Genomic DNA, 16,892 nt, shown 5'->3' with positions numbered 1-16,892 from the left:
GACGAACATGCTCTGATTGAGATCCTGGTAACCAGGAGCAACGGGGAGATCCAGGCCATGAACGCTGCCTACCGGGCTGGTGAGGCCTATAGCGTACTCCATCATCATAATAATAGCCCTCTAGTCTGTGTTTTAAGCTGTGGTTGTTGCCACACAGGCCATCACTGTTAAATAGTCGCCACTAGCCAACCTCCACCAAGTACACACTATCCTATATAACTACTGTCTATACACACCATCCTATATAACTACTGTCTATACACACCATCCTATATAACTACTGTCTATACACACCATTCTATATAACTACTGTCTATACACACCATCCTATATAACTACTGTCTATACTGTCTATACACACCATCCAATATAACTACTGTCTATACACACCATCCTATATAACTACTGTCTATACTGTCTATACACACCATCCAATATAACTACTGTCTATATACACCATCCTATATAACTACTGTCTATACACACCATCCTATATAACTACTGTCTATACTGTCTATACACACCATCCTATATAACTACTGTCTATACTGTCTATACACACCATCCTATATAACTACTGTCTATACTGTCTATACACACCATCCTATATAACTACTGTCTATACACACCATCCTATATAACTACTGTCTATACTGTCTATACACACCATCCAATATAACTACTGTCTATATACACCATCCTATATAACTACTGTCTATACACACCATCCTATATAACTACTGTCTATACTGTCTATACACACCATCCTATATAACTACTGTCTATACTGTCTATACACACCATCCTATATAACTACTGTCTATACACACCATCCTATTATAACTACTGTCTATACACACCATCCTGTTATAACTACTGCCCATACTGTCTATACACACCATCCTATATAACTACTGTCTATACTGTCTATACACACCATCCTATAATACTACTGTCTATACACACCATCCTATATAACTCCTGTCTATACACACCATCCTATATAACTACTGTCTATACACACCATCCTATATAACTACTGTCTATACTGTCTATACACACCATCCTATATAACTACTGTCTATACACACCATTCTATATAGCTACTGTCTATACACACCATCCTATATAACTACTGTCTATACACACCATTCTATATAACTACTGTCTATACACACCATCCTATATAACTACTGTCTATACACACCATCCTATATAACTACTGTCTATACTGTCTATACACACCATCCTATATAACTACTGTCTATACTGTCTATATACACCATCCTATATAACTACTGTCTATATACACCATCCTATATAACTACTGTCTATACTGTCTATACACACCATCCTATATAACTACTGTCTATACTGTCTATATACACCATCCTGTATAACTACTGTCTATACACACCATCCAATATAACTACTGTCTATACACACCATCCTATATAACTACTGTCTATACTGTCTATACACACCATCCTATATAACTACTGTCTATATACACCATCCTATATAACTACTGTCTATACACACCATCCTATATAACTACTGTCTATGCACACCATCCTATATAACTACTGTCTATACACACCATCCTATATAACTACTGTCTATACTGTCTATACACACCATCCTATATAACTACTGTCTATACTGTCTATACACACCATCCTATATAACTACTGTCTATACACACCATCCTATATAACTACTGTCTATACACACCATCCTATATAACTACTGTCTATATACACCATCCTATATAACTACTGTCTATACACACCATCCTATATAACTACTGTCTATACACACCATCCTATATAACTACTGTCTATACACACCATCCTATATAACTACTGTCTATACTGTCTATACACACCATCCTATATAACTACTGTCTATACTGTCTATACACACCATCCTATATAACTACTGTCTATACTGTCTATACACACCATCCTTTATAACTACTGTCTATACACACCATCCTTTATAACTACTGTCTATACACACCATCCTATATAACTACTGTCTATACACACCATCCTATATAACTACTGTCTATACTGTCTATACACACCATCCTATATAACTACTGTCTATACTGTCTATACACACCATCCTATATAACTACTGTCTATACTGTCTATACACACCATCCTATATAACTACTGTCTATACTGTCTATACACACCATCCTATATAACTACTGTCTATACTGTCTATACACACCATCCTATATAACTACTGTCTATACACACCATCTTATATAACTACTGTCTATACACACCATCCTATATAACTACTGTCTATATACACCATCCTATATAACTACTGTCTATACACACCATCCTATATAACTACTGTCTATATACACCATCCTATATAACTACTGTCTATACACACCATCCTATATAACTACTGTCTATATACACCATCCTATATAACTACTGTCTATACACACCATCCTATATAACTACTGTCTATACACACCATCCTATATAACTACTGTCTATACTGTCTATACACACCATCCTATATAGCTACTGTCTATACTGTCTATACACACCATCCTATATAACTACTGTCTATACACACCATCCAATATAACTACTGTCTATATACACCATCCTATATAACTACTGTCTATACACACCATCCTATATAACTACTGTCTATACCGTCTATACACACCATCCTATATAACTACTGTCTATACTGTCTATACACACCATCCTATATAACTACTGTCTATACACACCATCCTATTATAACTACTGTCTATACACACCATCCTATATAACTACTGTCTATATACACCATCCTATATAACTACTGTCTATACACACCATCCTATATAACTACTGTCCATACTGTCTATACACACCATCCTATATAACTACTGTCTATACACACCATCCTATATAACTACTGACCATACTGTCTATACACACCATCCTATATAACTACTGTCTATACACACCATCCTATATAACTACTGTCTATACACACCATTCTATATAACTACTGTCTATACACACCATCCTATATAACTACTGACCATACTGTCTATACACACCATCCTATATAACTACTGACCATACTGTCTATACACACCATCCTATATAACTACTGACCATACTGTCTATACACACCATCCTATATAACTACTGTCTATACACACCATCCTATATAACTACTGTCTATACTGTCTATACACACCATCCTATATAACTACTGTCTATACTGTCTATACACACCATCCTATATAACTACTGTCTATACTGTCTATACACACCATCCTATATAACTACTGTCTATACTGTCTATACACACCATCCTATATAACTACTGTCTATACTGTCTATACACACCATCCTATATAACTACTGTCTATACTGTCTATACACACCATCCTATATAACTACTGTCTATACTGTCTATACACACCATCCTATATAACTACTGTCTATACACACCATCTTATATAACTACTGTCTATACACACCATCCTATATAACTACTGTCTATATACACCATCCTATATAACTACTGTCTATACACACCATCCTATATAAGTACTGTCTATACACACCATCCTATATAACTACTGTCTATACTGTCTATACACACCATCCTATATAGCTACTGTCTATACTGTCTATACACACCATCCTATATAACTACTGTCTATACACACCATCCAATATAACTACTGTCTATATACACCATCCTATATAACTACTGTCTATACACACCATCCTATATAACTACTGTCTATACCGTCTATACACACCATCCTATATAACTACTGTCTATACTGTCTATACACACCATCCTATATAACTACTGTCTATATACACCATCCTATATAACTACTGTCTATACACACCATCCTATATAACTACTGTCCATACTGTCTATACACACCATCCTATATAACTACTGTCTATACACACCATCCTATATAACTACTGACCATACTGTCTATACACACCATCCTATATAACTACTGTCTATACACACCATCCTATATAACTACTGTCTATACACACCATTCTATATAAATACTGTCTATACACACCATCCTATATAACTACTGACCATACTGTCTATACACACCATCCTATATAACTACTGACCATACTGTCTATACACACCATCCTATATAACTACTGTCTATACTGTCTATACACACCATCCTATATAACTACTGTCTATACTGTCTATACACACCATCCTATATAACTACTGTCTATACACACCATCTTATATAACTACTGTCTATACACACCATCCTATATAACTACTGTCTATATACACCATCCTATATAACTACTGTCTATACACACCATCCTATATAAGTACTGTCTATACACACCATCCTATATAACTACTGTCTATACTGTCTATACACACCATCCTATATAGCTACTGTCTATACTGTCTATACACACCATCCTATATAACTACTGTCTATACACACCATCCAATATAACTACTGTCTATATACACCATCCTATATAACTACTGTCTATACACACCATCCTATATAACTACTGTCTATACCGTCTATACACACCATCCTATATAACTACTGTCTATACTGTCTATACACACCATCCTATATAACTACTGTCTATATACACCATCCTATATAACTACTGTCTATACACACCATCCTATATAACTACTGTCCATACTGTCTATACACACCATCCTATATAACTACTGTCTATACACACCATCCTATATAACTACTGACCATACTGTCTATACACACCATCCTATATAACTACTGTCTATACACACCATCCTATATAACTACTGTCTATACACACCATTCTATATAAATACTGTCTATACACACCATCCTATATAACTACTGACCATACTGTCTATACACACCATCCTATATAACTACTGACCATACTGTCTATACACACCATCCTATATAACTACTGACCATACTGTCTATACACACCATCCTATATAACTACTGACCATACTGTCTATTTCACACCCATATATATGTACAGTATTTATTGATATTGCTCGTTCTGATATTTCTTTATTTTAGTTCTGGGGGTATTGTGTGTATTGTTTTGTGTTGCTAGGTATTACTGTACTGTTGGAGCTAGAAACACAAGCATTAGATATTACTGTACTGTTGGAGCTAGAAACACAAGCATTAGATATTACTGTACTGTTGGAGCTAGAAACACAAGCATTAGATATTACTGTACTGATGGAGCTAGAAACACAAGCATTAGGTATTACTGCACTGTTGGAGCTAGAAACACAAGCATTAGATATTACTGCACTGTTGGAGCTAGAAACACAAGCATTAGATATTACTGTACTGTTGGAGCTAGAAACACAAGCATTAGATATTACTGTACTGTTGGAGCTAGAAACACAAGCATTTTGCTGTACCTGCAACAACATCTACAAAATATGTGTACGCATCAAATACCATTTTTATTTTATTTGTTCTTTCAACTGTGGTACCTATTGTTGCCTTTAGGGGGAGCCAGTTGTTCTGGTAGCTGTTACTAAACCATAACACACTGAATCACTAGTCTTTACTGTAGCTATAAACACCTATGATGCATGAATAATAGCCTTGTATTAACCTTGGTCTGATGTCTTGCAGGCTATAAGAAGAGCATGGAGGACGCTATCCAGTCAGACACCTCAGGACGCTTCAGTCAGATCCTCACGTCGCTGGTGCAGGTAACGTCTATTCCCTCGTACTGTACATCTACAAAACAAAGGGACATAATATGGGCCGTCCGTATAATTCTATATGAGTGAGTGAAGTCTATTCTACATAACAATACCCATCGTGCTCTTCCTCTTCCTCTTCCCCCCCCCCCCAGGGGGCGAGAGAGCAGGGTCCAGCCGACTGTGACAGAGCATTGGTGGACGCCCAGGTGAGTACATCATGCAACATGACTCTCGCTCGTTAGATTTTCAACGGGATTTATTGTGGAATAGTGTTGATGCTCTTTTCAGGAACTGGCCGATGCCTGTAACGAAGACTCTGACGACATGGAGATTAAGTTCATGAGTATCCTCTGTACCAGGAGCTTCCCACATCTCAGGAGAGGTACCAGAGAAACACTGTTTAATCACTACTGACCACATCTCAGAGAGGTACCAGAGAAACACTGTTTAATCACTACTGACCACATCTCAGAGAGGTACCAGAGAAACACTGTTTAATCACTACTGGCCACATCTCAGAGAGGTACCAGAGAAACACTGTTTAATCACTACTGACCACATCTCAGAGAGGTACCAGAGAAACACTGTTTAATCACTACTGACCACATCTCAGGAGAGGTACCAGAGAAACACTGTTTAATCACTACTGACCACATCTCAGAGAGGTACCAGAGAAACACTGTTTAACCACTACTGACCACATCTCAGAGAGGTACCAGAGAAACACTGTTTAATCACTACTGACCACATCTCAGGAGAGGTACCAGAGATACACTGTTTAACCACTACTGACCACATCTCAGGAGAGGTACCAGAGAAACACTGTGTTAGCACTAATACGGTATTAGATAGACATATTATTGGCTATATAAGCCTCGATATCTGGCTTTTATGATTGACGATTGACATGTCATTTCTGTTTTTCAGTGTTCCAAGAGTTTGTTCGATGCAGCAATAAGGACATTGAACAGATCATCAAGAAGGAGATGTCTGGAGACGTGAAACAGGCCATGTATGGCATAGGTAAGGATTGTTCTGCATGGACTGCTTACTGACCTATTTAGGCCCTTGACTCCAGAGTGGAGTGGAGTGTAGGTCATTGGGGCGGCAGGGTAGCCTAGTGGTTAGAATTTTTGGACTAGTAACCGAAAGGTTGCAAGTTCAAATCCCCGAGCTGACAAGGTACAAATCTGTTGTTCTGCCCCTGAACAGGCAGTTAACCCACTGTTCCTAGGCCGTCATTGTAAATAAGAATTTGTTCTTAACTGACTTGCCTAGTTAAATAAAAGTGATTTTTTGGGGGGGGAGGCTGTTGACAAATTACATCTTACAGGTTTGGCTATTGTAATATTTAGTTTTTTGTTGACCTATCATATCTCTCTTTCTCTCTGCAGTTCGGAGTGTAAAGAACCAGTCTAATTACTTTGCTGAGCGCCTGTACAAAGCCATGAAGGTAGGTAGTACATAGCTATTTTGTCTTCTTTTACAAAATGGCTCCCATTGCAGTCCAGCTATATTTTACTGGCCTGTGGATAGCTAGCTAAATGCAGTTTTTACTAGGCTAGCTGTTAGTACTAGCAGGGGATGGATTTTCTGAGCAGTTCATGTTGTTTATGTCTACCTGGTAGGCTATGTACTATGTGGTTTGTATTGTGTTTGTTATTGTGTTTGTTATTGTGTTTGTTATTGTGGTTTGTATTGTGTTTGTTATTGTGTTTGTTATTGTGTTTGTTATTGTGGTTTGTATTGTGTTTGTTATTGTGTTTGTTATTGTGGTTTGTATTGTGTTTTGTGTTGTGGTGGGTTTTGTTTTGTGTTGTGTTCTGATTGTTTTCTGTTGTGTTTGTGTGTTGTGTTTTGGTTGTTATTGTGTTTGTTATTGTGGTTTGTTTTGTATTGTGTTTTGTGTTTTGTGTTTGTGTTTAGTATTGTGTTTGTTTTGTATTGTGTTTTGTGTTTATACTGTGTTTTGTATTGTGTTTTGTGTTGTTTGTTTTGTGTTGTGTTTGTATTATGTTTGTTATAGTGTTTGTTATTGTGTTTAGTATTGTGTTTTTTATTGTGGTGGGTTTTGTGTTGTGGTGGGTTTTGTGTTGTGGTGGGTTTTGTATTGTGTTTTGTGTTGTGGTGGGTTTTGTATTGTGTTTTGTGTTGTGTTGTGGTGGGTTTTGTATTGTGTTTTGTGATTCTTTTGTGTTTGTATTGTGATTGTTTTGTGTTTGTATTGTGTTGTGGTGGGTTTTGTATTGTGTTGTGGTGGGTTTTGTATTGTGTTGTGGTGGGTTTTGTATTGTGTTGTGGTGGGTTTTGTATTGTGTTGTGGTGGGTTTTGTATTGTGTTGTGGTGGGTTTTGTATTGTGTTGTGGTGGGTTTTGTATTGTGTTGTGGTGGGTTTTGTATTGTGTTGTGGTGGGTTTTGTATTGTGTTGTGGTGGGTTTTGTATTGTGTTGTGGTGGGTTTTGTATTGTGTTGTGCTGGGTTTTGTATTGTGTTGTGCTGTGCTGGGTTTTGTATTGTGTTTTGTGATTCTTTTGTGTTTGTATTGTGATTGTTTTGTGTTTGTATTGTGTTGTGGTGGGTTTTGTATTGTGTTTGTGTTTTGTATTGTGATTGTTTTGTGTTTTGTATTGTGATTGTGTGTTTGTTTTGTATTATGTTTTGTATTGTGTGTTGTGTTTTGTGTTGTGTTTGTGTGGACCCCAGAGTATAGATGTTGATACATCAACAGTGAATACCAGGGATCCAGCTATATGGATAACCATGTGGCTCTTTCCTCTCTGCAGGGTATGGGCACAGACGACAGGGCTCTCATCCGCATCATGGTCTCACGCAGCGAAGTCGACCTTTTCAACATTCGCAAAGAGTTCAAGGAGACTCACGACTGTTCTCTCCATGAATTCATCCAGGTAGAAACCATGGTTGTAAGTTTTCATATTTTACATGGCGATTAACACACTGCTGTCTACTGTCTGCTGTCTACTGTCTACTGTCTGCTGTCTGCTGTCTACTGTCTACTGTCTACTGTCTACTGTCTACTGTCTACTGTCTACTGTCTGCTGTCTACTGTCTGCTGTCTACTGTCTACTGTCTACTGTCTACTGTCTGCTGTCTGCTGTCTACTGTCTACTGTCTACTGTCTACTGTCTGCTGTCTACTGTCTACTGTCTACTGTCTGCTGTCTGCTGTCTACTGTCTGCTGTGCTGTCTACTGTCTGCTGTCTGCTGTCTGCTGTCTACTGTCTGCTGCCTACTGTCTGCTGTCTACTGTCTGCTGTCTACTGTCTGCTGTGCTGTCTACTGTCTGCTATCTACTGTCTACTGTCTGCTGTCTGCTGTCTACTGTCTACTGTCTGCTGCCTACTGTCTGCTGTCTGCTGTCTACTGTCTGCTGTCTACTGTCTGCTGTCTGCTGTCTACTGTCTGCTGTCTACTGTCTACTGTCTGCTGCCTACTGTCTGCTGTCTACTGTCTACTGTCTGCTGTCTACTGTCTGCTGTCTGCTGTCTGCTGTCTACTGTCTGCTGTCTACTGTCTACTGTCTGCTGTCTACTGTCTGCTGTCTACTGTCTGCTGTCTACTGTCTACTGTCTGCTGTCTACTGTCTGCTGTCTGCTGTCTACTGTCTACTGTCTGCTGTCTACTGTCTGCTGTCTGCTGTCTGCTGTCTACTGTCTACTGTCTGCTGTCTACTGTCTGCTGTCTACTGTCTGCTGCCTACTGTCTGCTGCCTACTGTCTGCTGCCTACTGTCTGCTGTCTACTGTCTACTGTCTGCTGTCTACTGTCTGCTGTCTACTGTCTGCTGTCTACTGTCTGCTGCCTACTGTCTACTGTCTGCTGTCTACTGTCTGCTGTCTACTGTCTACTGTCTGCTGTCTACGGTCTACTGTCTACTGTCTGCTGTCTACTGTCTGCTGTCTACTGTCTGCTGTCTACTGTCTGCTGCCTACTGTCTACTGTCTGCTGTCTACTGTCTGCTGTCTACTGTCTACTGTCTGCTGTCTACTGTCTACTGTCTACTGTCTACTGCCTGCTGTCTACTGTCCACTGTCTGCTGTCTACTGTCTGCTGCCTACTGTCTGCTGTCTACTGTCTGCTGTCTGCTGTCTGCTGTCTACTGTCTACTGTCTACTGTCTACTGCCTGCTGTCTACTGTCTACTGTCTGCTGTCTACTGTCTACTGTCTGCTGTCTACTGTCTGCTGTCTACTGTCTGCTGTCTACTGTCTACTGTCTGCTGTCTACTGTCTACTGTCTACTGTCTACTGTCTGCTGTCTACTGTCTACTGTCTACTGTCTACTGTCTGCTGTCTACTGTCTACTGTCTGCTGTCTGCTGTCTACTGTCTACTGTCTGCTGTCTACTGTCTACTGTCTGCTGTCTGCTGTCTACTGTCTACTGTCTACTGTCTACTGTCTACTGTCTGCTGTGCTTTACATATCCCTTTACATGTCCCTGTACCCTCGCACTGCCTGCTGTCTGTCTGTCTGTCTGTCTGTCTGTCTGTCTGTCTGTCTGTCTGTCTGTCTGTCTGTCTGTCTGTCTGTCTGTCTGTCTGTCTGTCTGTCTGTCTGTCTGTGTCTGTCTGCTGTGTCTGTCTGTCTGTCTGTCTGTCTGTCTGTCTGTCTGTCTGTCTGTCTGTCTGTCTGTCTGTCTGTCTGTCTGTCTGTCTGCTGTGTCTGTCTGTCTGTCTGCTGTGTCTGTCTGTCTGTCTGCTGTGTCTGTCTGTCTGTCTGTCTGCGGTGTCTGTCTGTCTGTCTGTCTGCGGTGTCTGTCTGTCTGTCTGTCTACTCTGCTGCACATACTCTTTTGATCAAGGCGGGTGGAACGGGGAAATGTTCTCTATAGCTTCCTGTGTTGGGTGGGGCTTTTGGCGCTGCGGCTGCCAAAATACAGCTGTTTAGGAATTTCCCCTGCATGCTCAACTTCCTCTATGTAAGCCGCCGGACATGATTGGCTAGGAGATGCCGAGGCAGGAAGTGCCTCAATAACAGATCTATACTGGCTCTCACATGTAAAAAACAAAATAAAAAAATAAAAAAAAGAACCACACAAAAAACAGGGTTTACTAAATGTCACCCTATACCCTATGTAGTGCACAACCCTATTGGTCCTGGTTGAAAGTAGTCCACTTTCGAGAGAATAGAGTTCCATTTGGGTCACTCTCCCCAGTCATAACTTCTGCAGGTTAGGTTGGCCCTTAAATAATGTCTATGATATTAGCTCCTAACCAACTGGGCTCATTTCTTTTCTTTTTTTCGCATTGTTTGTAACCTATTTTTGTACATGTTGCTGCTACCGTCTCTTATGACCCGAAAAGAGCTTCTCGACACCCGATGTGAACAAGACCTTTAAACAGGTCAACATTCACAAAGCCGCGGGGCCAGAAGGATTACCAGGACGCGTACTCAAAGCATGCGCGGACCAACTGGCAAAGTGTCTTCACTGACATTTTCAACCTCTCCCTGACCCAGTCTGTAATACCTACATGTTTCAAGAAGACCACCGTAGTCCCTGTGCCCAAGAAGAACGCAACGGTAATCTGCATAAATGATTAACGCTCCGTAGCACTCACGTCAGTAGCCATGAAATGCTTTTAAAGGCTGGTCATGGCTCCCATCTACACCATTATCCCAGAAACTCCACACTGCCCTCGCACTCCACACTGCCCTTTCCCACCTGGACAAAAGGAACACCTATGTGAGAATACTGTTCATTGACTACAGCTCAGCGTTTAACACCATAGTGCCCACAAAACTCATCACTAAGCTAAGGACCCTGGGACTAAACACCTCCCTCTGCAACTGGATCCTGAACTTCCTGATGTACCGCCCCCAGGTGGTGAGGGTAGGCAACAACACATCTGCCACGCTGGTCCTCAACACTGGGGCCCCTCAGGGGTGTGTACTTAGTCCCCTCCTGTGCTCCCTGTTCACCCACGACTGTGTTGCCCCGCACGACTCCAACACCATCATTAAGTTTGCTGACGACACAACAGTGGTAGGCCTGATAACCGACAACAATGAGATAGCCTATAGGGAGGAGGTCAGCGACCTGGCAGTGTGGTGTAATATGTAATTATGTATGTAATTATCTTGTGTTACTTTTGGATTTTATTCAATATTTTTACTTTAGTTTATTTAGTAAATATTGAACTGCATTGTTAGTTAGGGGCTTGTAAGTAGGCATTTCACGGTAAGGTCTACACCATGTTGTATTCAGCATTTTACGGTAAGGTCTACACCATGTTGTATTCAACATTTCACGGTAAGGTCTACACCATGTTGTATTCAGCATTTCACTGTAAGGTCTACACCATGTTGTATTCAGCATTTCACGGTATGGTCTACACCATGTTGTATTCTGCATTTCACGGTAAGATCTACACCATGTTGTATTCAGCATTTCACGGTAAGGTCTACACCATGTTGTATTCAGCATTTCACTGTAAGGTCTACACCATGTTGTATTCAGCATTTCACGGTATGGTCTACACCATGTTGTATTCTGCATTTCACGGTAAGATCTACACCATGTTGTATTCAGCATTTCACGGTAAGGTCTACACCATGTTGTATTCAGCATTTCACGGTAAGGTCTACACCATGTTGTATTCTGCATTTCACGGTAAGGTCTCTGTGAGGTACTGTATGTGTCTCTGTGATGTGTGTGACAAATAAAGTGTGATTTGACTTGACTTGAAGAGCTATTATGGAACAGAGGAAATTGATATACGGATTGGTTGAAAGAGTGGAGAAGTCACATGCTGTAAATACCTGTTGTTGTGCCATAAAAATACAATAAAATCTAACTTGATTTGGAGACATTCTTTATTGCTGTGTAAAATGCCGTTTTGCATGAATAATGTGTTTCAAAACCAATTTTAAACATAGGTTCTGACAAGTGATAACTTCTTTGCTTTCTATGAATGTTTTTCCACTAACCCTGTGTGTCTCTGTGAGGTACTGTGTGTGTCTCTGTGAGGTACTGTGTGTGTCTCTGTGAGGTACTGTACTGTATGTGTCTCTGTGAGGTACTGTATGTGTCTCTGTGAGGTACTGTGTGTGTCTCTGTGAGGTACTGTGTGTGTCTCTGTGAGGTACTGTACTGTATGTGTCTCTGTGAGGTACTGTATGTGTCTCTGTGAGGTACTGTACTGTATGTGTCTCTGTGAGGTACTGTACTGTATGTGTCTCTGTGAGGTACTGTACTGTATGTGTCTCTGTGAGGTACTGTATGTGTCTCTGTGAGGTACTGTATGTGTCTCTGTGAGGTACTGTACTGTATGTGTCTCTGTGAGGTACTGTACTGTATGTGTCTCTGTGAGGTACTGTATGTGTCTCTGTGAGGTACTGTGTGTGTCTCTGTGAGGTACTGTACTGTATGTGTCTCTGTGAGGTACTGTACTGTATGTGTCTCTGTGAGGTACTGTACTGTATGTGTCTCTGTGAGGTACTGTATGTATCTCTGTGAGGTACTGTATGTGTCTCTGTGAGGTACTGTACTGTATGTGTCTCTGTGAGGTACTGTATGTGTCTCTGTGAGGTACTGTACTGTATGTGTCTCTGTGAGGTACTGTACTGTATGTGTCTCTGTGAGGTACTGTATGTGTCTGTTATTGTACTGTACTTTGTGTGTCTCTGTGAGGTACTGTGTGTGTCTCTGTGAGGTACTGTGTGTGTCTCTGTGAGGTACTGTGTGTGTCTCTGTGAGGTACTGTGTGTGTCTCTGTGAGGTACTGTACTGTGTGTGTGTCTCTGTGAGGTACTGTGTGTGTCTCTGAGGTACTGTACTGTGTGTGTCTCTGTGATGTACTGTATGTGTCTCTGTTATTGTACTGTACTGTATGTGTCTATGTGAGGTACTGTGTGTGCCTCTGTGAGGTACTGTATGTGTCTATGTGAGGTACTGTGTGTGCCTCTGTGAGGTACTGTATGTGTCTCTGTTATTGTACTGTACTGTGTGTGTCTCTGTGAGGTACTGTATCTGTCTCTGTGAGGTACTGTGTGTGTCTCTGTGAGGTACTGTATCTGTCTCTGTGAGGTACTGTGTGTGTCTCTGTTATTGTACTGTACTGTGTGTGTCTCTGTTATTGTATTGTACTGTGTGTGTCTCTGTGAGGTACTGTATCTGTCTCTGTGAGGTACTGTGTGTGTCTCTGTGAGGTACTGTATGTGTCTCTGTTATTGTATTGTACTGTGTGTGTCTCTGTTATTGTATTGTACTGTGTGTGTCTCTGTGAGGTACTGTATGTGTCTCTGTGAGGTACTGTACTGTATGTGTCTCTGTGAGGTACTGTACTGTATGTGTCTCTGTTATTGTACTGTACTGTATGTGTCTCTGTGAGGTACTGTGTGTGTCTCTGTGAGGTACTGTATGTGTCTCTGTTATTGTACTGTACTGTGTGTGTCTCTGTTATTGTACTGTACTGTGTGTGTCTCTGTTATTGTACTGTGTGTGTCTCTGTGAGGTACTGTATGTGTCTCTGTTATTGTACTGTATGTGTCCCTGTTATTGTACTGTACTGTGTGTGTCTCTGTTATTGTACTGTACTGTGTGTGTCTCTGTTATTGTACTGTACTGTGTGTGTCTCTGTGAGGTACTGTACTGTGTGTGTCTCTGTGAGGTACTGTATGTGTCTCTGTTATTGTACTGTACTGTGTGTGTCTCTGAGGTACTGTGTGTGTCTCTGTTATTGTACTGTACTGTGTGTGTCTCTGTGAGGTACTGTATGTGTCTCTGTTATTGTACTGTACTGTATGTGTCCCTGTTATTGTACTGTACTGTGTGTGTCTCTGTTATTGTACTGTACTGTGTGTGTCTCTGTGAGGTACTGAATGTGTCTCTGTTATTGTACTGTACTGTGTGTGTCTCTGTGAGGTACTGAATGTGTCTCTGTTATTGTACTGTACTGTGTGTGTCTCTGAGGTACTGTGTGTGTCTCTGTTATTGTACTGTACTGTGTGTGTCTCTGTGAGGTACTGTATGTGTCTCTGTTATTGTACTGTACTGTATGTGTCTCTGTTATTGTACTGTACTGTGTGTGTCTCTGTTATTGTACTGTACTGTATGTGTCTCTGTTATTGTACTGTACTGTATGTGTCTCTGTTATTGTACTGTACTGTATGTGTCTCTGTTATTGTACTGTACTGTATGTGTCTCTGTTATTGTACTGTACTGTGTGTGTCTCTGTTATTGTATTGTATGTGTGATGTTACTCAGTTGACAATGCTTTTACGGTGGGAGCTGCATCATAGACCTAACTGATTAGTACCGCCACTCGGAATAACTTAGAACATAGAATATTTATATAGCTATATGATGTGTGATATAATCTAAGTTATAAAATATGCAATATAATCTAAATTATAAACTGGGTGGTTCGAGCCCTGAATGCTGATTGGCTGAATGCCGTGGTATATCAGACAGTATACCACGGGTATGACGTTGGTAACCAGTTTATAATAGCAATAAGACACCTCAGGGGTTTGTGATATATGGCCAATATACCACGGCTAAGGGCTGTATTCAGGCACTCCGCGTTGCGTTGTGCATAATAACAGCCCTTAGCCGTGGTATATTAGCCATATACCACACCCCCTCGGGCCTTATTGCTTAATTATATAATATGTGATATAATAACGTATACTGTTCTGTTCGAACAATCGGTAAAAGAGGCACTAAATACTCCTTCCTCTCACTGTGTGTTCAATTTTGTGTTCAAAATTTGAATGTGTTCCAAATGGCCCCGTTTCCTAAATAGGCCATTTGGGACGGAGACTGTTTTAATAAGTTCCTAAAAAGCTGTTGCTTCCTCTTTCAGGGTGATACCTCAGGGGACTACCGTAAGACCCTGCTGATGCTGTGTGGAGGACAAGACTAGAACCAGAACCACCCAGCAGGCTTCCAGAAGGCTCTAGAACACCAGTGGAGCTTCTGGAACACTCTAGAACACCAACTGAAGCTGTCAATCTACCGGTCAACTGTGCTGTGCGTACATCCCCATTGAACCCCGTGGGGATAATCAGTCTGCTCTGTTTGTCCCACACCGCTGCCACTCCTCTGCCAAACGTGACCTATGACCTCAACAGCCTCCCCGATATAGTCCCTGTTCCGTTCAGCCTTCCTAGCTTCCTTGAAGTAATCACAGATCTAATTTGGTTCAAGTGATTTCAGGGTGCTAACCTTGCTATACTTACACTTATCACTAACTAATGATGCATTTGTAAAGAAGTGGAACAGGAGCCAAAGCTCTGTGCTGTCACCTCCGTGTCAGCTAGCCTGTCTTCTTCATGTCAAATCTTTCTTCTTCTTCTTCTTTTTTTTACAGAACTTCTGTAGTGTTAGTGGTATTTACATTGAAAGTGACAGATAGGAAACTGCTTGCCTATGTGTCTAACTGTCAACCTATTGAAGACTTCTTTTTTTTGTATAGAGCTTCTACAATGCAATAGGTCAATAGGTCATCCATCCAATGAATACTGTTATGGTTTTAGGCACGTTACATTGTTTCGCCTGATAAAGGGATGCGTCGTAATGTATTCTGTTTCCTTGTCTTTATTTGAAGACCGATTGGACTGATAAGATATGATCTATATTATGACAAATGCATATAAACATGCATAGATGTTCTAACAGCATTGAATACATTTCAACCAAATTCCGCTTAGGTCCATATTGTGTGTAAAAATGCACATATTGTGTGTAAAAATGCACATATTGTGTGTAAAAATGCACATATTGTGTGTAAAAATGCACATATTGTGTGTAAAAATGCACATATTGTGTGTAAAAATGCACATATTGTGTGTAAAAATGCACATATTGTGTGTAAAAATGCACATATTGTGTGTAAAAATGCACATATTGTGTGTAAAAATGCAGATATTGTGTGTAAAAATGCACATATTGTGTGTAAAAATGCAGATATTGTGTGTAAAAATGCACATATTGTGTGTAAAAATGCACATATTGTGTGTAAAAATGCACATATTGTGTGTAAAAATGCACATATTGTGTGTGTCATTTGGCTGGGATCATTTTAAAGCCCTGTGTTGATCTCTGCTGACGGTGCTCCAGATATAGCAGGACCGTGTCAATGTCTCTACATACCAAATGGCACGTTGTCCCCTACATAGTGCACTACTTTTGAC

General features: G+C 40.4%; 1 protein-coding gene across 3 annotated transcripts in view; it reads left to right on the top strand.

Moving 5' to 3' along the window:
• Positions 1–16,280, top strand: part of anxa6 (annexin A6) — a 41,849-nt gene extending 25,569 nt beyond the window's left edge. For 2 of the 3 annotated variants that reach the window (XM_031797749.1, XM_031797750.1), the window contains exons 18-25: positions 1–79; positions 5,666–5,745; positions 5,892–5,945; positions 6,028–6,121; positions 6,667–6,762; positions 7,134–7,192; positions 8,525–8,662; positions 15,563–16,280. The exon at positions 1–79 is cut by the window's left edge and continues 12 nt beyond it. In XM_031797749.1, the coding sequence (XP_031653609.1) occupies positions 1–79; positions 5,666–5,745; positions 5,892–5,945; positions 6,028–6,121; positions 6,667–6,762; positions 7,134–7,192; positions 8,525–8,662; positions 15,563–15,622 (660 nt within the window). In that variant the 3' untranslated portion in view covers positions 15,623–16,280. The remainder of the gene's footprint in view (positions 80–5,665; positions 5,746–5,891; positions 5,946–6,027; positions 6,122–6,666; positions 6,763–7,133; positions 7,193–8,524; positions 8,663–15,562) is intronic. The other variant, XM_031797751.1, reaches the window with a different exon arrangement.
• The last annotated feature ends 612 nt before the right edge of the window (positions 16,281–16,892 follow it).

Source organism: Oncorhynchus kisutch, linkage group LG19 (genome assembly GCF_002021735.2).
Source record: "Oncorhynchus kisutch isolate 150728-3 linkage group LG19, Okis_V2, whole genome shotgun sequence".
Classification (NCBI taxonomy): domain Eukaryota; kingdom Metazoa; phylum Chordata; class Actinopteri; order Salmoniformes; family Salmonidae; genus Oncorhynchus; species Oncorhynchus kisutch.
Note: the sequence above shows the minus strand (reverse complement) of the source record. Positions and strands in the feature narration are given on the sequence as shown.